Source organism: Megalops cyprinoides, chromosome 3 (assembly GCF_013368585.1).
Source record: "Megalops cyprinoides isolate fMegCyp1 chromosome 3, fMegCyp1.pri, whole genome shotgun sequence".
NCBI lineage: Eukaryota > Metazoa > Chordata > Actinopteri > Elopiformes > Megalopidae > Megalops > Megalops cyprinoides.
Genome location: NC_050585.1, coordinates 29152182 through 29170275, shown reverse-complemented (window position 1 = coordinate 29170275; position 18094 = coordinate 29152182). Strand labels below are relative to the sequence as shown.

Below are 18094 nucleotides of genomic sequence, written 5' to 3'. Positions count from 1 at the left end.
CTGTGAATTTAAACATATGCAGAGCATCAAATATCAACACTGACGTTCAAATAACAAGTAATTCAGAAGCCCTATGGTTAAATGCCCTGTAAATGTTAAAACTCATGTTTGTTCTTGATGGAACCTATTCACTATTTTTTGTCTATCTGTCTGACTTGTTTTCAAACATTATTGCTTCAGTGAACTCACACTTCATGAGCTAAATTTCAACTGTGCCAGCTGTACTTCTGTCTGTTGCTAACATGCTGTGAAGCCTGCAAATATTTTCAGTAGGCCTTGCAAGAAATTTCCAAAATATGCTTAATTTGATCCCAAACAAGACATAAGAATGCTTCGCTTCATTAAAAATGTACCAGTGGCAGCATAAGTTTGCAGACCTTGAAGGACTGAAATGACATTACATTGCATAATCAGGGCTCAAAATGCCATCCGCAGAGCTGCAAAGTTTGGACCAATCTGACCGGGTGCAGATAAATATTCCATTGATGTGTGTTGATGTGTGATGTATACGCAAGATACATTTGAGCCTTGTCAAGAGACCAGCGCTTTTAAAATGATTGTATGTTTTTTTCATGTGTAGTGGAAGTAGTGTTTTCAGAAACAAGAAATAAGCACTTGGCAAAGACCCACTTCATTACCACAATATATTTACTTAAGTAACAAAAATGTAGTTTTTAATAATGGCCACTTTTTTATTTTTCTCTTTTCACCAAACTTTGGAGGTCGCCAGTTATATATTTACTATAAGCTCTGCTGTGTGATATTTCAGTTTTTTAGCTGATGTTATATAATACGTTATTTTTTCATTTAACTATGTAACATAAATCATTCTGAATTGAAATAAATTACTGACTTTGTAATTAAATGCAAATAAGACTTTCTAACAGAAAATATTTCAGTGCAGACAAAATCTCTGGTAAGTTCAGTTTTGGAGTGATATGCATCCAAGCAGACAGATGTAAAAACAAAACAAAACACTACTTTTAGCCCAAGCATGCACTCAATTTATTTTCAGCCTTTGCATCTGATTGTCAATGGATTACATGCCTTTATATGGTCCCTTTCATCCAAAGACCTCAAAAGTGTTTCACATTGAGGGCACAAAACTACCAACAGAAGCTGACAGCAGACTGTTTGTAATAGGAAGCACTGCACACAGTGTCACAGTGATCTTTCACACCAGCATGGCTAATTAGTATGGTTGCTATCACTATCAGTCATTTCTTTTCATTTACTTTAAACCCACATTCATACCTGGTTAGTTTAACAAGTACAGGTAACGATCCTATATATGCCAAAGTTTTGGATAACTTCAGATCCATTTCTCTCTAGAACAGGCTCAATCATCTTGTACCCAGAAACCACAAAACTACTGCTACTACTGCCCTTGATAAAGTCTTAAAAGTTAAGAAATGTTTCTAGCTAATTCAAAGAGAAGTCAATTTAGACTTTTAATAAGGCCTTTTAATAAGTAAATCAATTTTACCAGCAGGATGTCTCCTGTTCTGTTTTTATTACACAGATGGTACATGTTGAAATTACCTCACAGAGGAGGGAAAGGGCTTGGAAAAGAGCAAGAAAGTAGTAATATTCCTTGTCTGTACTGGTGTCACTGTAACCCGCAAAGTTGCTTGCATACATTAGGTGCCTCCACAAAACAGCCAGACCTCACATATCTGGATCTGGCAGACAAGGACATTTTTCAAGTTGAGTTTTAAAGCCAACCTGCTAGTCTGCACCACATTTTAAAGTTCAAAATGACAGTTGTTAATTAGGCTGTTTGTCGGCATTGGTATAACAGTGATTAAACAGACATGGCACTGAAGGTATTATTAATTTAATGCCTATTTATTTTTACAAAATGTACAATACATTACATCATTACATCACAAATTAAGGCATTTCATCTCACTTTTATTTCCAACAGCCACTCACATATAGTCATAGTACACTTCTGTGGACTTTCCATTCCTTTGAGATTTCTTGTTCAATTTTAAAGCATGATTTCGGAGCTGATTTAATCAGTATTTTGTGTAATGATATGGGATATGTTTTGTCTCATCCCATATCAATATGTATTAATGACTTGGTGAAAGCTGGGGCAATTCTGAAGAACTTCAATTTTGAGGATGACTTCCCTTAATAACATATTAGAAACCATGTAAAACTCCAAGATTTTAGGGAGGATTAGGCTACATGAACCTACAATCTGAAACCATGACTGTATTTGTATTTGTATTTGTATGTTTGGATTTAATCCCAACCTGATTAAATGGAAATCAGCAAAGAAGTCTGTGAGGGGAAGATACAAAACATCACTTTCACAGCATTTCACAGGATTTCATTACACAAATGATAAAGTATAACATCTTCTCTACCTATTCAAATGAAAACAAAAATCTGTCTTCCAAGCAACCTTAAAATTAAGTGTTATCTACTGTATTCCCATATACATACACACACACATATATATATATATATATATATATATAGATGTTTTACATATTTAAAAAATGCCTCTCCCACAAACTTCCACATACTTAAAATATTCTCTTAGACAGGAATATTCTCACAGACAAGAAAGTAAACTGAGAAAATTAATACACATTCAAGTGAGAACTGCTGTATACAGTACATGGACCACAGTTGTCTATGTATGTGTCAGTTTGGATTAAACAATGAAACACAAAATCTGATCATGAAGTACTACTAATGGGCTTTCTGGCTCTGACATTTCAGGGATACCTTCACATTGGGTAATGAAATGAATGGATATGCACTTTGAGGAAACCAAGAACTATATGCTAATTGCTCCAAAACTGAAAGGACACTTTTATAATGACAGAAGGGCATCTTGATTCTATAAGTGATTGTTAGATCTTAATATCAGAGTTTTCCACTGTTACAGTATACAACAGTGATCCAGTGTGTACTAATGTTTATTCTATAGTTCCTGTTCTGGTCTATTTTGGACCATCATCCCTTCTGCAGGAATTCTGGCATTATTTCTCCAGATGGGTAATTTGAAGTCAGGACTGTAATCAGATCCTGTGTGCACATGACTCAGCTCCTCAATCAAACGCTCCCAAATCAATGAATAAAAGAGGCTGATGAGAACAACTGATGAACATCTCCATCCTGCCACAATACCATTATCCTGGGTCATTGAACCTTTGCTTTTTTTTCCCCCTGCCTTTTCCCTGCACACAGAAGAACATGCGCGTCTTCTGCCTTCAGTTTCCAAGTTGACAGATGCTCCCAACCTTTCCTGTGGTCCGCTGAGGGGCAAAGAGGGAGCTCTGCGGTACACTCAGTCCATTCCAAAACAGAATTGAAGCTTTAAGAGTTTAAACCGAGGTGGTCCCGCTACGGAGACGGTGAAAAGGTGAGGATCATCCAGCCAATGACAAAATAAAATAGGAAGACTGGATACACCACCAGGGCCTTGCGATTTGGAGGCTGGCTATCTGCCAAGAATGCTGTAGAAGCTGGAGGAGAGAGACACAGACAGTGTTACCTGAACTGCATTAGAATGTTCACTCAAAGTGTTACCATGATAATAATGTAATGGGACTTCAAAGCATTTGAAAGCTGGTTATATTGCAAAGACTATTTTTTTTTTTTTTTTACAGAATCTGTATTTTGCATTGACCTCTACATTTATGAAGAACGGGATGGCAGCAGAACAGCATGAAAAGTAAACCACGTTCCGTTTCATTATTGTGCAACATCTCCACCAACTGGTCAAAGCATGGTACTGTCCAATGTCAAGCAAGATTTCGGATGTAACTGGTCCACGCAGGACACCACACACATCTATACCCACCCCCACACTCACACAAAGCGACCTCTTCTCCTACTAGGTTCTTATTACTGATATCACTTTTATTAGGTGATTAGGGGATAGTGTGTAACTATGTCTGCACCTGGTCTCATTATGAGAGTTTGATGCAGATCTACATGCTGTTAGTGTTTCAGGGCTCTGTTGTAAAGCCTTTGCCATAATCAGTTTCAGAAATGTTCTCTGCCAAGAACATGTAAAGAGCACCATGTAGAGGTCTCAGTTTGAGTGAGATTCTTCTACCTTAAGAGTATATTTATGGTTTATGTTTATGGCTCATTTGATTTTAAGCTTCATCACCATTATTACTTCTCCAGTTTTTCAGATAACAACTGACAATGACGTCCTTATGGAAAACACCTACTTCATTATCCATGGTACTAATGTTATAAATTATGGGCTATTTATAGGTTACATCAGAGAGTGAATGCTAGGGCCATAAAAGCTCCCATATGGTTTATAAAGCACTCTAACAGAGAAAAGGAAAGACAAAGTTATGGCTGTGTCATATCGTTACGATAATGACTTTATCAAATTGTGAGGCAAAACTTCCTACTGGGGACTAATGAGCTCACAGTGTAATTTGTGTGTGACGTCAGCTGCAGGTCTCAGCTCTGTCCACCAGGCTCCAGGTTTGTTTGCTCTCCGGGTCCAACCAGTATAAACAGGGTTCAACTCATACAATACCACAAATGGACAATTGTCTCGAAAATCGAGAAAAAAAAAAAAACAAAAGGGACTCATGACCAGTTACTTAAAACAGTTGACCGTAAATCAGTCTTATGTTTTTTTTTTTTCCTCATGAGTCCTTTTGCATTGATAATTACAAATACTTGTAAGATTAGAGCTGACCGTGGTGAGGCTCTGTCCAAAATCAAAACCATTTTGGATTGCTGGGATTGCCTTACCGAAGGTTGACCAGCCGAAGGAGGCGGTGACCACGATGAGCCGGACAACAAAACTGACCTTGCCGCTCCCCCCCAGCAGCACCAGTCTGCAGACGACCATGGCCACGGTCAGTGGCAGGATGCAGTACCCCAACACGCACAGGCTCTGGAAGAAGGAGCTGCAAGAGCACACCCAAGAGGTATTCATACACAGGGGGGGTCAGTTAATTGCGTTTGTCTTCTGCGAGCAGGGCTGGATCAGTCCAGCTCGATTTTCGTCCAATGCTAATCAACTGTGCAATAAAGAACGTGCGAGCCTGCAAACAGTCCACAGAGTGATTTCACAGGAGGGACTTATTTGATGGGAGATGCTCTCTCAGGAGATGAACTTGCCACTGTGTCACTAATTACATACTGCTTATGTGCTCTTCCCCTTTATGTTCCGGCGTAATTATTTCAGGCAGCTTGTATCTCAAGTGTTTTTCAGTGAATGGAAAGCTGCAGACCATGAAAAGCAGCAGACACCTGTACTCATGCGCGTGCTGGGTGATGTGCATGTCACCCGCAGACACTTACATGGTACCTCCCAGGAGTTTGGAGTTGAGAGTAATGATGACGGACCCGAACCAGATGATCACAAAGACCTCGGCAAACTGGGGGCCCCCGTCATCCTTGCTGTCTGCTGAGCCGCCTTGCAGCATTCTGAAACACAGGGAAGTGCCACTGATGTTAGTATGTGAACACAGTCAATACTCCCAATCCTCACGCTCTATGCCACTGCAGTCTCATTGTGGAAGCTGCTGTCATATCACACTTCCATGGTTTTGTACGTCACCCGCCAACTGGTTTGAAACGATACTGCCAATGGCTATAAATCTCTCCCATCTATTCTTGCTGTAAATAGATGATAACAGTGTTCCACTGTTTGATTAAAAATTCCCATTTGTCAATTTCACTTCAAACAACTGCAATCAGGGTAAATTCTCAGGATAAGTTTAAAGAGAACACGGAACGTGAAAACATGTGTTCAAAGTGTTTGAAGACAGCAAGAAGTTCATCACTAATCTACAGGACATAACGGTAAACAGTAAAACAGTACTGTTCATATACACAAACACCTGGCTACAGCAGTTTGTGGGTAGAGCAGCACAGGAACTGCATGCAGTTCTCCCCAGCATTAAAATCTTGTGTAAATGTTTTGTATTGTCAAAATTTCTAACATTAATGTTAAAATACTTTTAACATAACAAGTGAAACAAACCCTGCACACCAATCCACTAGGACTGGAGCACATTGTTAGAGGAACTTACTAGCTTTCATTTTATTCATTTCATTTATTTGTTTATTTGTTGCAACAGTGGCCCCGCTATGCCTCACCTGCTCTCTTGAACCAGCAGAGGGCAGAAATAATCTAAATAAATTTGGATGTATTCAACTATCCAGCCAGATTAGTTGACTAGTTAGTCACTGTAACAGAAAGACAGTGTACATTGTGCACCAAATTTTTGGGTACATTCAAATATTACAGATCAGATTCTGTCATTTTCTTGAAATAATGGGTAAAGCAAGATCTTCCCTGAATAAAAAAATGATACAATGATACAATGCTGAAAAACAGATGAGTGAGCTCTCACAATTAATCACCGGGTATCACACTGTTTCTGAACTGGTGATGGGGTTAACAGCTTTTTTCTTGCTTTATGTTTTTGTTCTGCCTATATGTAAAATGTTCAGTGATATGAGGAGTGCAAAGTTCAATTTACCACATGATGAAGATTATGATGAATAAAGTGTTATGTTTACTGCACAATAATGAAGGTTGCTTCAACATAATATTATCACTGTGTATCAGTTAAACATTTATTACAAACACAAGTCTTAAATACAGTCTCATTTTTTTCTCTGATATGGTGAGATCAATAGAAAGGATACCAAATAATTTGGACATGTATATACCAATGAGAAAATCAGGGTTATCGGAGTTAACCCAGCAGGTCCCCATTATGAAAACTAGAGTTGAAAAGAAGAATTTTGGGAATTTGCCATTTCAGTGCAGTCCACAAAACATTTCAAATGCCACATTTACATGCAAGACTACAATGAAAAATATAATTGAACAATCATAAATTCTAGCACAAAGATAGTGGCAAATGATTGAATAACATTAGGGCTTTAATGCATACAGGCATTAATCCTCTGAATGTTGTGCACTCATCTTAGTCATGGTGACCTGAGGGCAGCTGAGCAGATTAATGATGCAAAGATATCGGGTCGCCTCCTGCCCAAGTTCAAAATGAACCTTTTGTACAGATGTCCAATATTTGCAAATGTGACACCTGTACCTTCCCTGGCAACTTTGATAATTTTGTTCAGTCTAGTTTTATTCAAACCTATCAGAGTATCACTGCAGTGCTGATGTGCAGTTGTGCCAAGTCACTTTTATTCTGACCTCATTAAATGGCTGTTTCCATTGCACAAATTGTGGATGTGGGCATGCAAACATACATGCTTTCAGCACGCCTACTGTCTTAACACCTCTAGGAAAGTCATATTTAAGAAGTCAACAATAAAGAGTTAAATGTGAGAAACTTCAGCTTTCATTGAGCTTGTCACATTGTTTTTGAACACCTGCTCTTGAAAATTTACTTCTGTTGCTACAATGGAAACAGTCTCTGTGGATAAGGGCCATCAAGCTTTTTATTAAAAAATCAATTATCATTCATTTTGTTATTTTTATGTTAGTGCTAGTGTTTAAGCACAATTTCATGAACCTGAGCATTTTCTCTCTATGGGTCTGTTCATAGTGTATTAAAAAACAGCTAGACTTACACCATTCATAAACTTAAGTACAGAGCACTCTGAAGAAAAATGAATGTAATCATTCACAAACAAAATTAACATTATGGGTGACTGCACACAAAATAAAGGGACAAACACATACTGACATGATTTAAAGCACGCATTTTATAATTTATCAATTAGACTAAGTAAAGAAAAGCACTCTTTATGCTGCTGTGTACAAAAACAGACCACTTCAAAAGAATGAGTTATAAGTTAAAGGTCTTAAAATGTTCAGTCAAATTGAGGCCTGAGTTTGAAATTTATTGTCAATTAACCTGAACAGAATATTCAATGGATCCCATTTGAAAAATGTGCTCCCAGACTCCCAGAATGTTCATCAGGCCTTGTTCAAACCATCAGTACCACTGCATACCGTATCCAACCATGTGACAACATTTGTCCTTTGTATCTAACTACAAAAATACTATTGTTACACAAAAAAAGACATTAAAAAGGTGAGACTATAGATTATGCAGTTATAACCCACAAAAAATTAAGTAAAACATTTAAACTCTACACTGAACAAGATTTTTTGAACAAATGAACGATGCTTCAACACAGCTCAATAGTTTCTGATGAACTCAAATACACATCAAGTGAAAGACAGACCAGCTGCCACTACTACTGACTGAACCAACCAATGATATTACCTACTAACAATGTATAGGCATTATAACAATTTTACCAATCTGCATCTCTTCTCTGCACTGCAGTACAGACCTGACAATAAATAAATACAATATTGTAAAAGATACAATATGTTTTTCTCTTCTTTGTTGCACAATGAAAACTGCTGCTAACTCAAAGTGCCCCATCCTAAAACTTGATGAATTCATCATTCATTTCATCCTGTCACAATTCCATATGGATATACTTACAATGCCAGCGTCACACAGAGGAGAAGTGGGCCCCACAGATCCCCTGTAACATATGAAAAAGGATGCTTACCATCATGAGTGTACTTCATTTCAATATCCAGCACACATCTTTGCTATCAAGGTGTATCTTACCTTAAAAAAGGGTCATGGTTAACACTGTGCTTTTGCCGCACAGGCTGACAGGCTATCAGTTTAAAACACCTGGAGACGTGAAGAATCAGTGGGGCAACACTGCTATGCAGGTTTTCTGCAAATCGACTGTCATTTTTACCAATGATTGAAACACGATTCCTCCTCTGAACTTCAGAACAACTTCACCGGATCTTACTTCTATTAAGATAGAAAAGATAGGCTGACATGTTGGCCGAAATATACACTTGCTTCAGGGTTTTCCGGTTTTCCCTGAGCATGTGCAAGCCAATTGAAAATCCCCACAAAGGATAAACTTTGCTCACAATGAAAGCTAAACTTTGTCTGAAGAGGGAAAGAATGGTCCAGTGTGACATGGCGCACTACTGACCCCTGGCATAGCCATCTGGGTTTTGAAACCATTGGACGGTTTCAATTATATTGTGATTGAAGAGGAAGAGGATTCATCTTCAAGGCTTTTTTCTGCACTCACAGCAAAATGTACTACAGTCACAGGTGTTCATTTAGATAAGGCAGAGTAAAAATACAAGATTCACCAAAGTGCACTCACAGTCTCGGAGTAATGTGGAGCTTTTTTTCGGATACATCACATGAACAAACTTTTTCCCTACTGCTTTCAAATCCCTCAGCTGTGAACAAACAAACAAGTCAGACATTTAGGTTACTGAAGCTGCACAAGCTGCATGAAGATGAACTTTCTGTAGAAATCAGCATTAAGCATTCAGCTGTGTCTCCATCTACAATCAGACATAAAACAGCTAGGGAACAATCATGTTCCTGCAAATATATGGTCAGAAGGCTTAATTTCATTGAATTGCAGTTAAAACAAAGCATAAACAAAACCTCCAAGTAAAAGACAACAAGCACACAGTATCTAAAATCAACATTATTAATATACATGTATGTTTCATAAGCCTTACCACTGAAGTACAAAGATGCTTTTAGGATATTAGCAAATGTTGCCAAGTAATATTAACAATATTACACTTTATTTCTGTACACTGTTCAGTATGAATAACATGCAACACTGTCTGCTTTCAGAGGTAAAGAAAAATCAAGCTTCTGGAATGGGGGGACATGACCAATTCAAATCAAAATTTATGGTACTGAGACACAGACACCCAAATTATTATTTACCACAGTGTGTTTCAAATATTACCCTGACAAACAATCCACAGTTTTCCTTTTCTACATGATTACTGTTTTGGGAACAATCACATATTCATAGATACTGCATATTATGCAGACACTATGGAGGATATACTATGTAGGATAAATAACTATATATAGATTAGATATTGTATTTAATGCTATAGGAAATAATTGACATTCACATCTATATTAAAATGAAATTTTTAGAATAAACCTGAATTTGTTATAAATTACTACTTTTGGTTTGCACAGTTTTATGACTGGATAGCATTTCTAGGGTGGCTGCCAATCATAAAATGCATAGGTAGCCTGAGCATAGTTACTTATTCACAATGAAATCACAATGACACCATGATTCCATTGTTCTCAAAATCACAGTAACTAGATGTTTCACACTGACTTAATCCTTGCGAAAGTGTCTGCATCAATTTTTCCATCTACACTTGTGAAAGACTGCTATTGAATTATCTAAGTCTTGTGGGTCAAGAGCCACTCACTGCATTACCAAAACAAAATTAATGACATCTCCAATGACTTATTTATTTAGCCAATGAGTGCATAAAAGATTAATCAGCAAGCACCTCAGTGACGTTCCTCATTGTTCTGAGGGAGAGACTAAATTAATCTTTTAAATAATTTAAAAAGCAGCACCTTTTGACAGAATTCCCTCAGTGCTGCTCTCCACAACAGATGACAGACAGTAATGTAATTGCATTTGTTTTGTACAGAATGATATGGAATATGTATCTTAAATAAAAACAGGCTTGAGGGAGCAGTTGAAATGTGCATAAATAATTGCCACAAGCAATGAAGAGGCCTGAAAGAGAATAAAATTCATAATAAAAGTCATTTATTCAGGAAAATGTACTTTTATTATTTATTATTTTATTATACTTTTATTTATCATTGATTAAAACTGTTTAACCAATTTGCATACCTACTTACATTAGTGACCACTAACAAACTTTCATAAAGTATAACCAATATCTTACAATGGTGTCTTTGACAGGCTCATCCAGGGTAGAGTATTCATCGTCCTGAGTTGAAGAGCCAACTGGCACTGTGATCTCTCCCTCAACTGGAATGTCCTCTGAGATGGAAACATCTGAAAGCCCTGCGAACTTCAAACATTGACAAAGGTAGTTATGCTTTTAGCCCAACGAGAAATACTTCTTCTATTCCCACTGATGACCATAACAAAAGAAACGGCCTACAGGAAACTTTTGCAGCCAGACAGCTGGTTAAGTTCCATACTACATGTAGTCACACAAGGTAACACCACCGAAGTGTTGAAACGAGTGAAAGATTATCACAAATCAAATAAACTAACACGTTTCTTATGGATATGTCCTTCCTCTGAATTAAGATAACAAGGCTGCTAAAGTCTAAACGTCTAACAACCCAATACTAAACTCTTTATTTTTCAACTCAGTATGTATTCCTCCATCTCTACGAACCATTATTATCATGATGGTGATTTTGTTTGGATTTTGTTGTGTTCTTGCTTCGTTAGTGAGCCCCATTGTCATCTGGCTAGGTAAACAGCTGGCTATAGCTAGAATTTAACACTGAAATAAACATTTCATTGCCTAGGTAACTAGCATTTTTGTAGGTAGAAACTACAGTGTACACAGAGCTCGAAATAATTTTACAATAGACGGCTAGTTAGAGACTCTTAGGAGACTCTGAACTGACTTTTTAATGCAAAGTGCATGAGGTAGCTAGCCAGCTGTCAGATTATCGAGCTAGCAAGATAGCCAACCAGACAGCAAGACACTAAGCACGTTATGCTGAATTAAAACGCGTCCTGGCTGGCTAGCGAGTTATTGCCAACACATTATAACACAGTAACGCGTTAGCAAATCGCAATCGCTGGCAACAACAACTTGCTACACGTTTCACAGAGGCTTTGCTAGCCAATCCATTTATTGATGAATAACGTTATAAAAGTAATTTGCATTCTTACCATAGGTCTGACGCTTTCATCCACTTCCGCCATCTTTCCTCATCTAAGGTGACGTGGAGACGCTTTGGTAACTGTCATCAAAAGGCGACTGATAACGTTTCACAAAACGCATGTGGCTACATCAGTAATATACTTCTGTGGTCAGTGGTTAGGAACCCGTAATCAGTTGGGAGCAATAGCTGCTCAAATTCGTCAGTCTTAATAATGCCACAGTCTAATGAACAGCATGCTTTATCAACCTAAGTGATTTAAAGGTAAATGGATATGAGTGCTGGGTCCTGGCATGCATCACGCTCATGTTTTCAAGGATGGGAGTGTTACTGAGCCTTGATGTGACAGTAGGAAATACTGAGAAATGAACATTTCAGAAGATGCAGGAGAAGGGAGTATGGCTATCCGTGTATGGGACATCATTTAACGAAGAGCTTAGTCAACGTTAGGAACCTCTGGGTTCTCAGAACAGGATTCAACTGGACCAAAGGGCTACAACACTAAGGGTGCTTTCACACCCGCAGGCTTTAGTCGTTTCTTTCCAAATTTTGGTCTGTTTAGAAATAATGCCATGTGAAACCAAACCGAACCTACGTCATTATGCAACATTGTAACAATTTATTCCCTACTGCAGACCAGAGCAATCAAACTATAGGTCTGAAAATGCCCTAAATTTGTTTGTATCCTTTCATTTACATTTACATTTATTTATTTAGCAGACGCTTTTATCCAAAGCGACTTACAAAAGTGCATACAGTAGGTACAGCGACAGTACGGGGACAGGATGTGTACAGTTCCACAATGAGACAGTTCTCAGCTGAGAGCAAGGTCTGTTTGAGGACGCAGTACTATCAGATTTTTACAATTACAGCCTAAAGGGCAACTAGTACGATATACTTTCGAACGGCAAACTTCAACAACTTCAAACGGCACAATGAGCGTCAGGGTTAAGGCGGCAACAAGAGACAAAATTTAAAAGCACAATTTAAAAAGCACAGCAATTTACGACAGCACTGATGGGCGGGGGGGGGGGGGGGGGGGCAGCAATTGTGTGCTGGGTCAGTCCAGATAGAGTCTGAAGAGGTGCGTCTTCAGGCCCCGTCTGAAGGACTGGGGTGAAGGAGCTGTCCGTAGCGAGACCGGGAGTTCGTTCCACCACTGGGGAGCGATGTAGGCGAAACGCCGATGTCTGGCAGAACGAGCACCTCCTGCCTTGACTTTCCTTGTCTAACATAACATCTTGTCTAAGAGACCGTAACAAGTAGTGTTACAGAACCAATACTAACTGTCAAGAATTGAGGCCCTCAAAAATTTGTAATCACATGGTGAATGTAAGAAAAGGAAATACACAGGATCAATTAATGTAACACTTTAAACGTTTAAAAGAGAAGTGTGGGGTAGGTTGGTGTTGTAGTAAGTTACAATTACGGTACAGTTACAATTAATGTAACGAATTAAAAAAAAAAAAAAAACTAGACCCGATGCTTGGACGAAATCAAAAAATTGTATCTGCATTAGTTCTGAAAATCAAACTGTCTCACCTACTGTTGCATGTTTGTATATGAACAGTCCTTCAGAAAATAAAATGTAGGATGGATTGCAAAAGCCTACTACTAAAATTGACTTGACTGGGTAGGAAGTACGATGATGAGCTGGAATTCATCTTGGCAAATTAATCTTAAACAATTAATCTTACTTAGTATGTCATCTGTGTCATTTTCCCCCACCAATCATTGCAAGTCTGTTGGTATGCAGTTGGTGCAGCGCACAGACAATTGCTAAGGTGGGGAAGCAGCTATCAAGTTTCTTTGGTATACTCAAATGGGAAAGTATTTTAAAGCAGCCAGGGACTAAAAAGACTCAGGAAAAGCCATAGCACACCTCCTTTGGTCACTGATGGATTGGTGCTCCCTGCTGCATTCCTAGCTGGTCCCACTTTTTTGTGAGCTTCTGCACTGGTTTTCCCTACTCCGACCCTACTTCTGGCTGAGGCCCTGACATCTGGAGGCGATGTCAGGGCCCTCTTTAAGCAACTCAATGCTTCCTGGTAGAATTAATATCAAGATGGGAGAAAGTATATTTGCCCTGCTACCTCATTTTTCCTCACCATCACTACCAAATTTGTCAAAATATTTTGGAAAAAAAATGTTTTGCACATGTCCGTCTTTTAGCTAATGGGTTAATTCTCTTCATTACAATTGTACAGCATAAGATATAGACACAGAAATGGCAAACCCTCATATGGAAGGAAACGCTAAAACATGCTCATATAAAGAAAACATTTTGTTCAAAGCACTCAAAACTTTTGCTTCTTAACACTTGAAAGGCTCGGTACTGAGCTATACTTTGAGATCGACCCTCCCACAACTTTTAACCATTTACCCCTTTTTCAAGCAGTAGGAACAAAACTTGAAACAATAACTTATTTTTTAAAAAGTTCAAACAGAAGGAACCAACCTGAGAACACTACCAATTAATTAACAGGTGAGGCTAATTAACCAATGGCTGGTTTACACAGACAAAGATGATCACAAATTGTCAAGTAACCATGAAACAATTAACTGGTTAGATGTATTTGATGCAAAATGAACATATAAACATATAAACAATTAATAATTACACAATTAAAAGTTTTGGGGAAGAGGTGATGGTTCTTCATAATATTAGCCAGTTTCCTCAGAGGCATAACACAAACGACAGTCTGGTATTTAGCATTAAGAGAGAGAAATGAAGAAATTTAGAATCTTTCAGAATGATATGATATGTGATCAGGCTTTGGCAGGGTTTCTCCTCAGTTTGGCACAGCAAGAAGTTGTGCATGGCCTAGCACTCTGTGTACTGGGTACGGCCAGAGCTCTGGGATTGTTCTGAGTTGGATGGGACAAGACACAGCTGAATGCCTTGCTCTCTGTCGTCTTTGAACAGGAGGACCAGTTCTTTCTCCATTTGATACTTATCATTGGTCAGGCACAGAAGGAATTGTCTGGGTCTGGCTTACGTCAGAGGTCTTTCGATCCAGCTAAAATACCTTTAAATCTCTTAGTTCCTTACTGATAGTAGACTACTGCACAGAAGTTCACAGTCTCATTATGAGTCTTCCATCAAAAGCTATATTGAATTCTAGTACTTCATTCACCAGGCACCACTTCCTTGTTCAGGAGACAAAGGAAATGCTAATCATGTGGTAAGGGCTGAGTCCTTCAGTAGACAGTATATCATAATGTCTACAAACACTTTAAACATACAAAAGCACCAGGTTATGCAGATGTACAAAGGATTTATTCAATGTAAATTTGTAAAAACACTTGCAAAAACAGGTCTGCCAAGATTATTGCTATCAAAAGGAAGTTACACTAAACAATCCTTACCACATAACCTTATACAAAATAAATTATCATTATTCCAATCCAGATCTACACAGATCTACATTATTTAATGTGAAAGCTATACTTGCCTGTAATTTGTTTTTTGCTTTATTTTCCTGAAATGAACCATCCCTTCTGCCCTTTGAACTCTAAATTGACTGAGAATTTCAACCAAAGTCTGAGTGAAACTTGAGGGGTTAAACAGCCAGAACTCACACCGATGTTAATACAATTTGATAAGGAAACTCTATTAATATTTTGAGAAAAATGTTTAAACCAGTTGGAATGGCTATTCATTACAAGATATACAATGACGGACTCCCACATTATACAGGTGAGATGAGATCATTCCTGCCATGCCGAAGTTCATATGCTGCCACTACCTCCCCGTAAAAGACTTCTGTCCCATAGAACTGTTAATCATATTGAATTCATGAACTAGTGACAAAGGTGATCTTTGAGGTGGCACGCTAGCTGAAAATAAAAAGTAGTTATATTAAATTGGCAATAGCTGGCAAGTTAGTGATGTAACTACATAGACAACGAGTTAGCTAGTGAGCTCAAAACCATAAAATAAAGTACCTTAGCTAGTTTGCAAGTTGGTTAGCTAGCTAACTTACTGGCAGACTTGTGACCAGAGATCGTAGGACCCAACTGACATATAATGTCAAATGAGATAAGTCTTGTCTTTTTTATTACCTTTGGTAAGCTGACATACAAGGTAATGTTGTTAAATGAGGACTGACAGGATATGTATTTTTGAAGTGTTTATGCGACTGTTGTGGTTATCCTGCTAGACTACATGAGCATTATTAATAATCCTTTGAGTTCAACCTTATCTAACTGGATAACTAGCTTTTATGTTCAACCAAAATGGCAGTTGGCCAGTTGAAAGTGGATGGCAATCTATTTTCTGGCAAGGGCAGAGAGTGAGCTGGAACTGGCAGCAATAAACAGATGTGGCTATTGACTGAGTATGAAGAGAAACTAATAGCGAGAAGCTTAAATTTGAGTGCTTGATTCAATAATGTAATGTGGCAGGAATATTATGGTAGAAGCAGGAGAACAATCACAATAAATGTTATATCATGTGGATGCATTTCTTAAATTTTATTTAATGTCCAAATAAAATGTACAATTACTTAAAAAAACTAGATAAAGCAGTGCATTAAATAAAGGTTCTTTTCATTCTGAGACTGAGAGAGGCTGCTTTTCACTGGGAGGCACAAATATAACATTATCATTAACACAGACAGATTAAATGTACTGATATACATTGCTGTGTAAAACTCTTGCATTTTCATGCTCTGATGCAAATGGAAACTAAAACTTTGTTTGTGCATATTTTACCTTTTGCGCCTGTTCCCCTTTCATAACAGGTTTTCTTACTGCAAGACTGCAAGTTCCGTACTTTACACAGATGGACAAAGAGCCTTCTGCTAATTATACTGTGAATGACCAGTATGACCTGCTCATCCTTTATACAGCTCTTTTGGTCTTTCCGTACTGAGCTTGTCAATCACAGATGATGCCACTCTGTACTTGTTGATGATGCATTCAACACATACAATATTGTGAAAATTTACTGGTGGAAGCTGTTTTGCTCAGTGTTTTTCCTTCTTTACCTAGTAACGGTTCTTTGGCACCGGTCTTAGCCATATAAGAATATTAACTTAACCCAAAGCTTTGTCATTTCTGAAGGACGTTCTGCAAAGTAGTGTATATCCACTCATAGTGGGTCTTGGATGTAGAGGACAAAGCTGGTAATGCGGGAAAGAGTTCATAAAATAAACAATCATTATCTGGTGACAAAACCACTAAGTTAAAAATCCTGAATGCACGTTGCTGTTTATTCCTGCGAGCCGCTGCTTGCAGTTCACCTGGTATTCTCTGAGTTGTTGGTTGTGCTTTACTGCTCACATCAAAGGGGAATTTGTAAAGCTTTCAGTATGACCTTTTGCCCTGCAATGTTTATAACTCTATAGCTCTGTGTAACTGTGTATGTATGCATGTGTACATATTTCAAATATTTTGTGATAATGATAATTTATATCATTCATGTGTCTATCATTTACAGCATTCCAAATTACAAGGCAGCAAATGTTTTGCAAATAAAGCATACGGTATATTCAGATAGTAGAAACTTTACTGTGATGTCAGAAAACACGACATTAAAATGGGTGTGAAACGTGACAGACAGAGATGGTGCTCCGTTGTACCATCACAAAATTAACAAATAGGATGGTATGTTCGTCGTGCTGGGCTGTAAATTCACGCGTCCACTAGTCGCACTGTCACTTTAAGACAATGCGAAGGCTGTTCTAGTGGGAGGTTCGTTGCCTTGCCCAGCCTGTCTTTTCAGAATTTACTATACTGTATCCTAGAGCCAATAACAAGGAAATTACATGAAACTAAGGAATATATATACTTTTTATTCCAAAACGTTAAAAGAAGACATACACTTCACTGAAACTCTGCGTGTGTCCCAGAATTCCGTCCTGCTGGATGAAGTTGAAGAAAAGATCACCACGATGGTAGCTAGCTAAGCTAGCCATGCTACAGAAGTGGGAAAATGATTGGATTCATTTCTGGAAGCTAATCCGAACGTCCACCAACGTTACAATGCACCCAAGCGTTGACGATGTGTGAAACCTAAAATTGCTTCCTCGAAGTATTCCAGAAGAATTCACTTGAGCACATATATTTGTAAACAGGATCTGGACATTGTCTTAATCATCTGAAGACAACAGAGCTCTTCATCCAGTCAACGAAGGCGATTTGAAAGCGTGCCTTTTCCAAAAGACATGGGGCATCCTCCTTTGGAGTTCAGTGACTGTTATCTTGACAGCCCCGATTTTAGGGAGAGACTGAAATGTTATGAGCAAGAACTGGAAAGAACCAGCAAGTTTCTCAAAGATGTGATCAAAGACGGCCACAATGTAATTAATGCGATCAAAAGTAAGTACAACGTTCTATCATTAACTCGGCTTGGCACTTCATTTACAGGATGCAGTTCCTGCTGA

At 38.2% G+C, this 18094-nt stretch overlaps 2 protein-coding genes across 3 annotated transcripts in view; one reads left to right on the top strand and one right to left on the bottom strand.

Moving 5' to 3' along the window:
• Positions 1-2521: 2521 nt before the first annotated feature.
• On the bottom strand, positions 2522-11750 carry LOC118775471 (protein YIPF6). Its single transcript, XM_036525411.1, has 7 exons — positions 11716-11750; positions 10742-10870; positions 9148-9226; positions 8448-8490; positions 5305-5430; positions 4750-4907; positions 2522-3488 (listed from the first exon to the last, which is right to left on the bottom strand). The coding sequence occupies exons 1-7, from the start codon at positions 11746-11748 to the stop codon at positions 3367-3369; spliced, it is 690 nt and encodes a 229-aa protein (XP_036381304.1). The 5' UTR covers positions 11749-11750; the 3' UTR covers positions 2522-3366.
• Positions 11751-17368: 5618 nt separating this feature from the next.
• LOC118774666 (oligophrenin-1-like) overlaps positions 17369-18094 on the top strand; it is a 43382-nt gene continuing 42656 nt past the window's right edge. For both annotated transcript variants that reach the window (XM_036524064.1, XM_036524063.1), the window contains exon 1: positions 17369-18029. In XM_036524064.1, coding sequence (XP_036379957.1) covers positions 17876-18029 — 154 coding nt within the window. In that variant the 5' untranslated portion in view covers positions 17369-17875. The remainder of the gene's footprint in view (positions 18030-18094) is intronic.

Excerpts from the sequence above, each read along its gene's own strand:
- LOC118775471 (XM_036525411.1), bottom strand. The coding sequence starts at position 11,748 with ATGGCGGAAGTGGATGAAAGCGTCAGACCTATG. Across the intron at positions 9,227-10,741 it reads AGCCTGTCAAAGACACCATT|CTGAGGGATTTGAAAGCAGT; the intron begins GTAAGATATTGG and ends GTTTGTTCACAG. Across the intron at positions 4,908-5,304 it reads AAACTCCTGGGAGGTACCAT|CTCCTTCTTCCAGAGCCTGT; the intron begins GTAAGTGTCTGC and ends GTGCTCTTGCAG.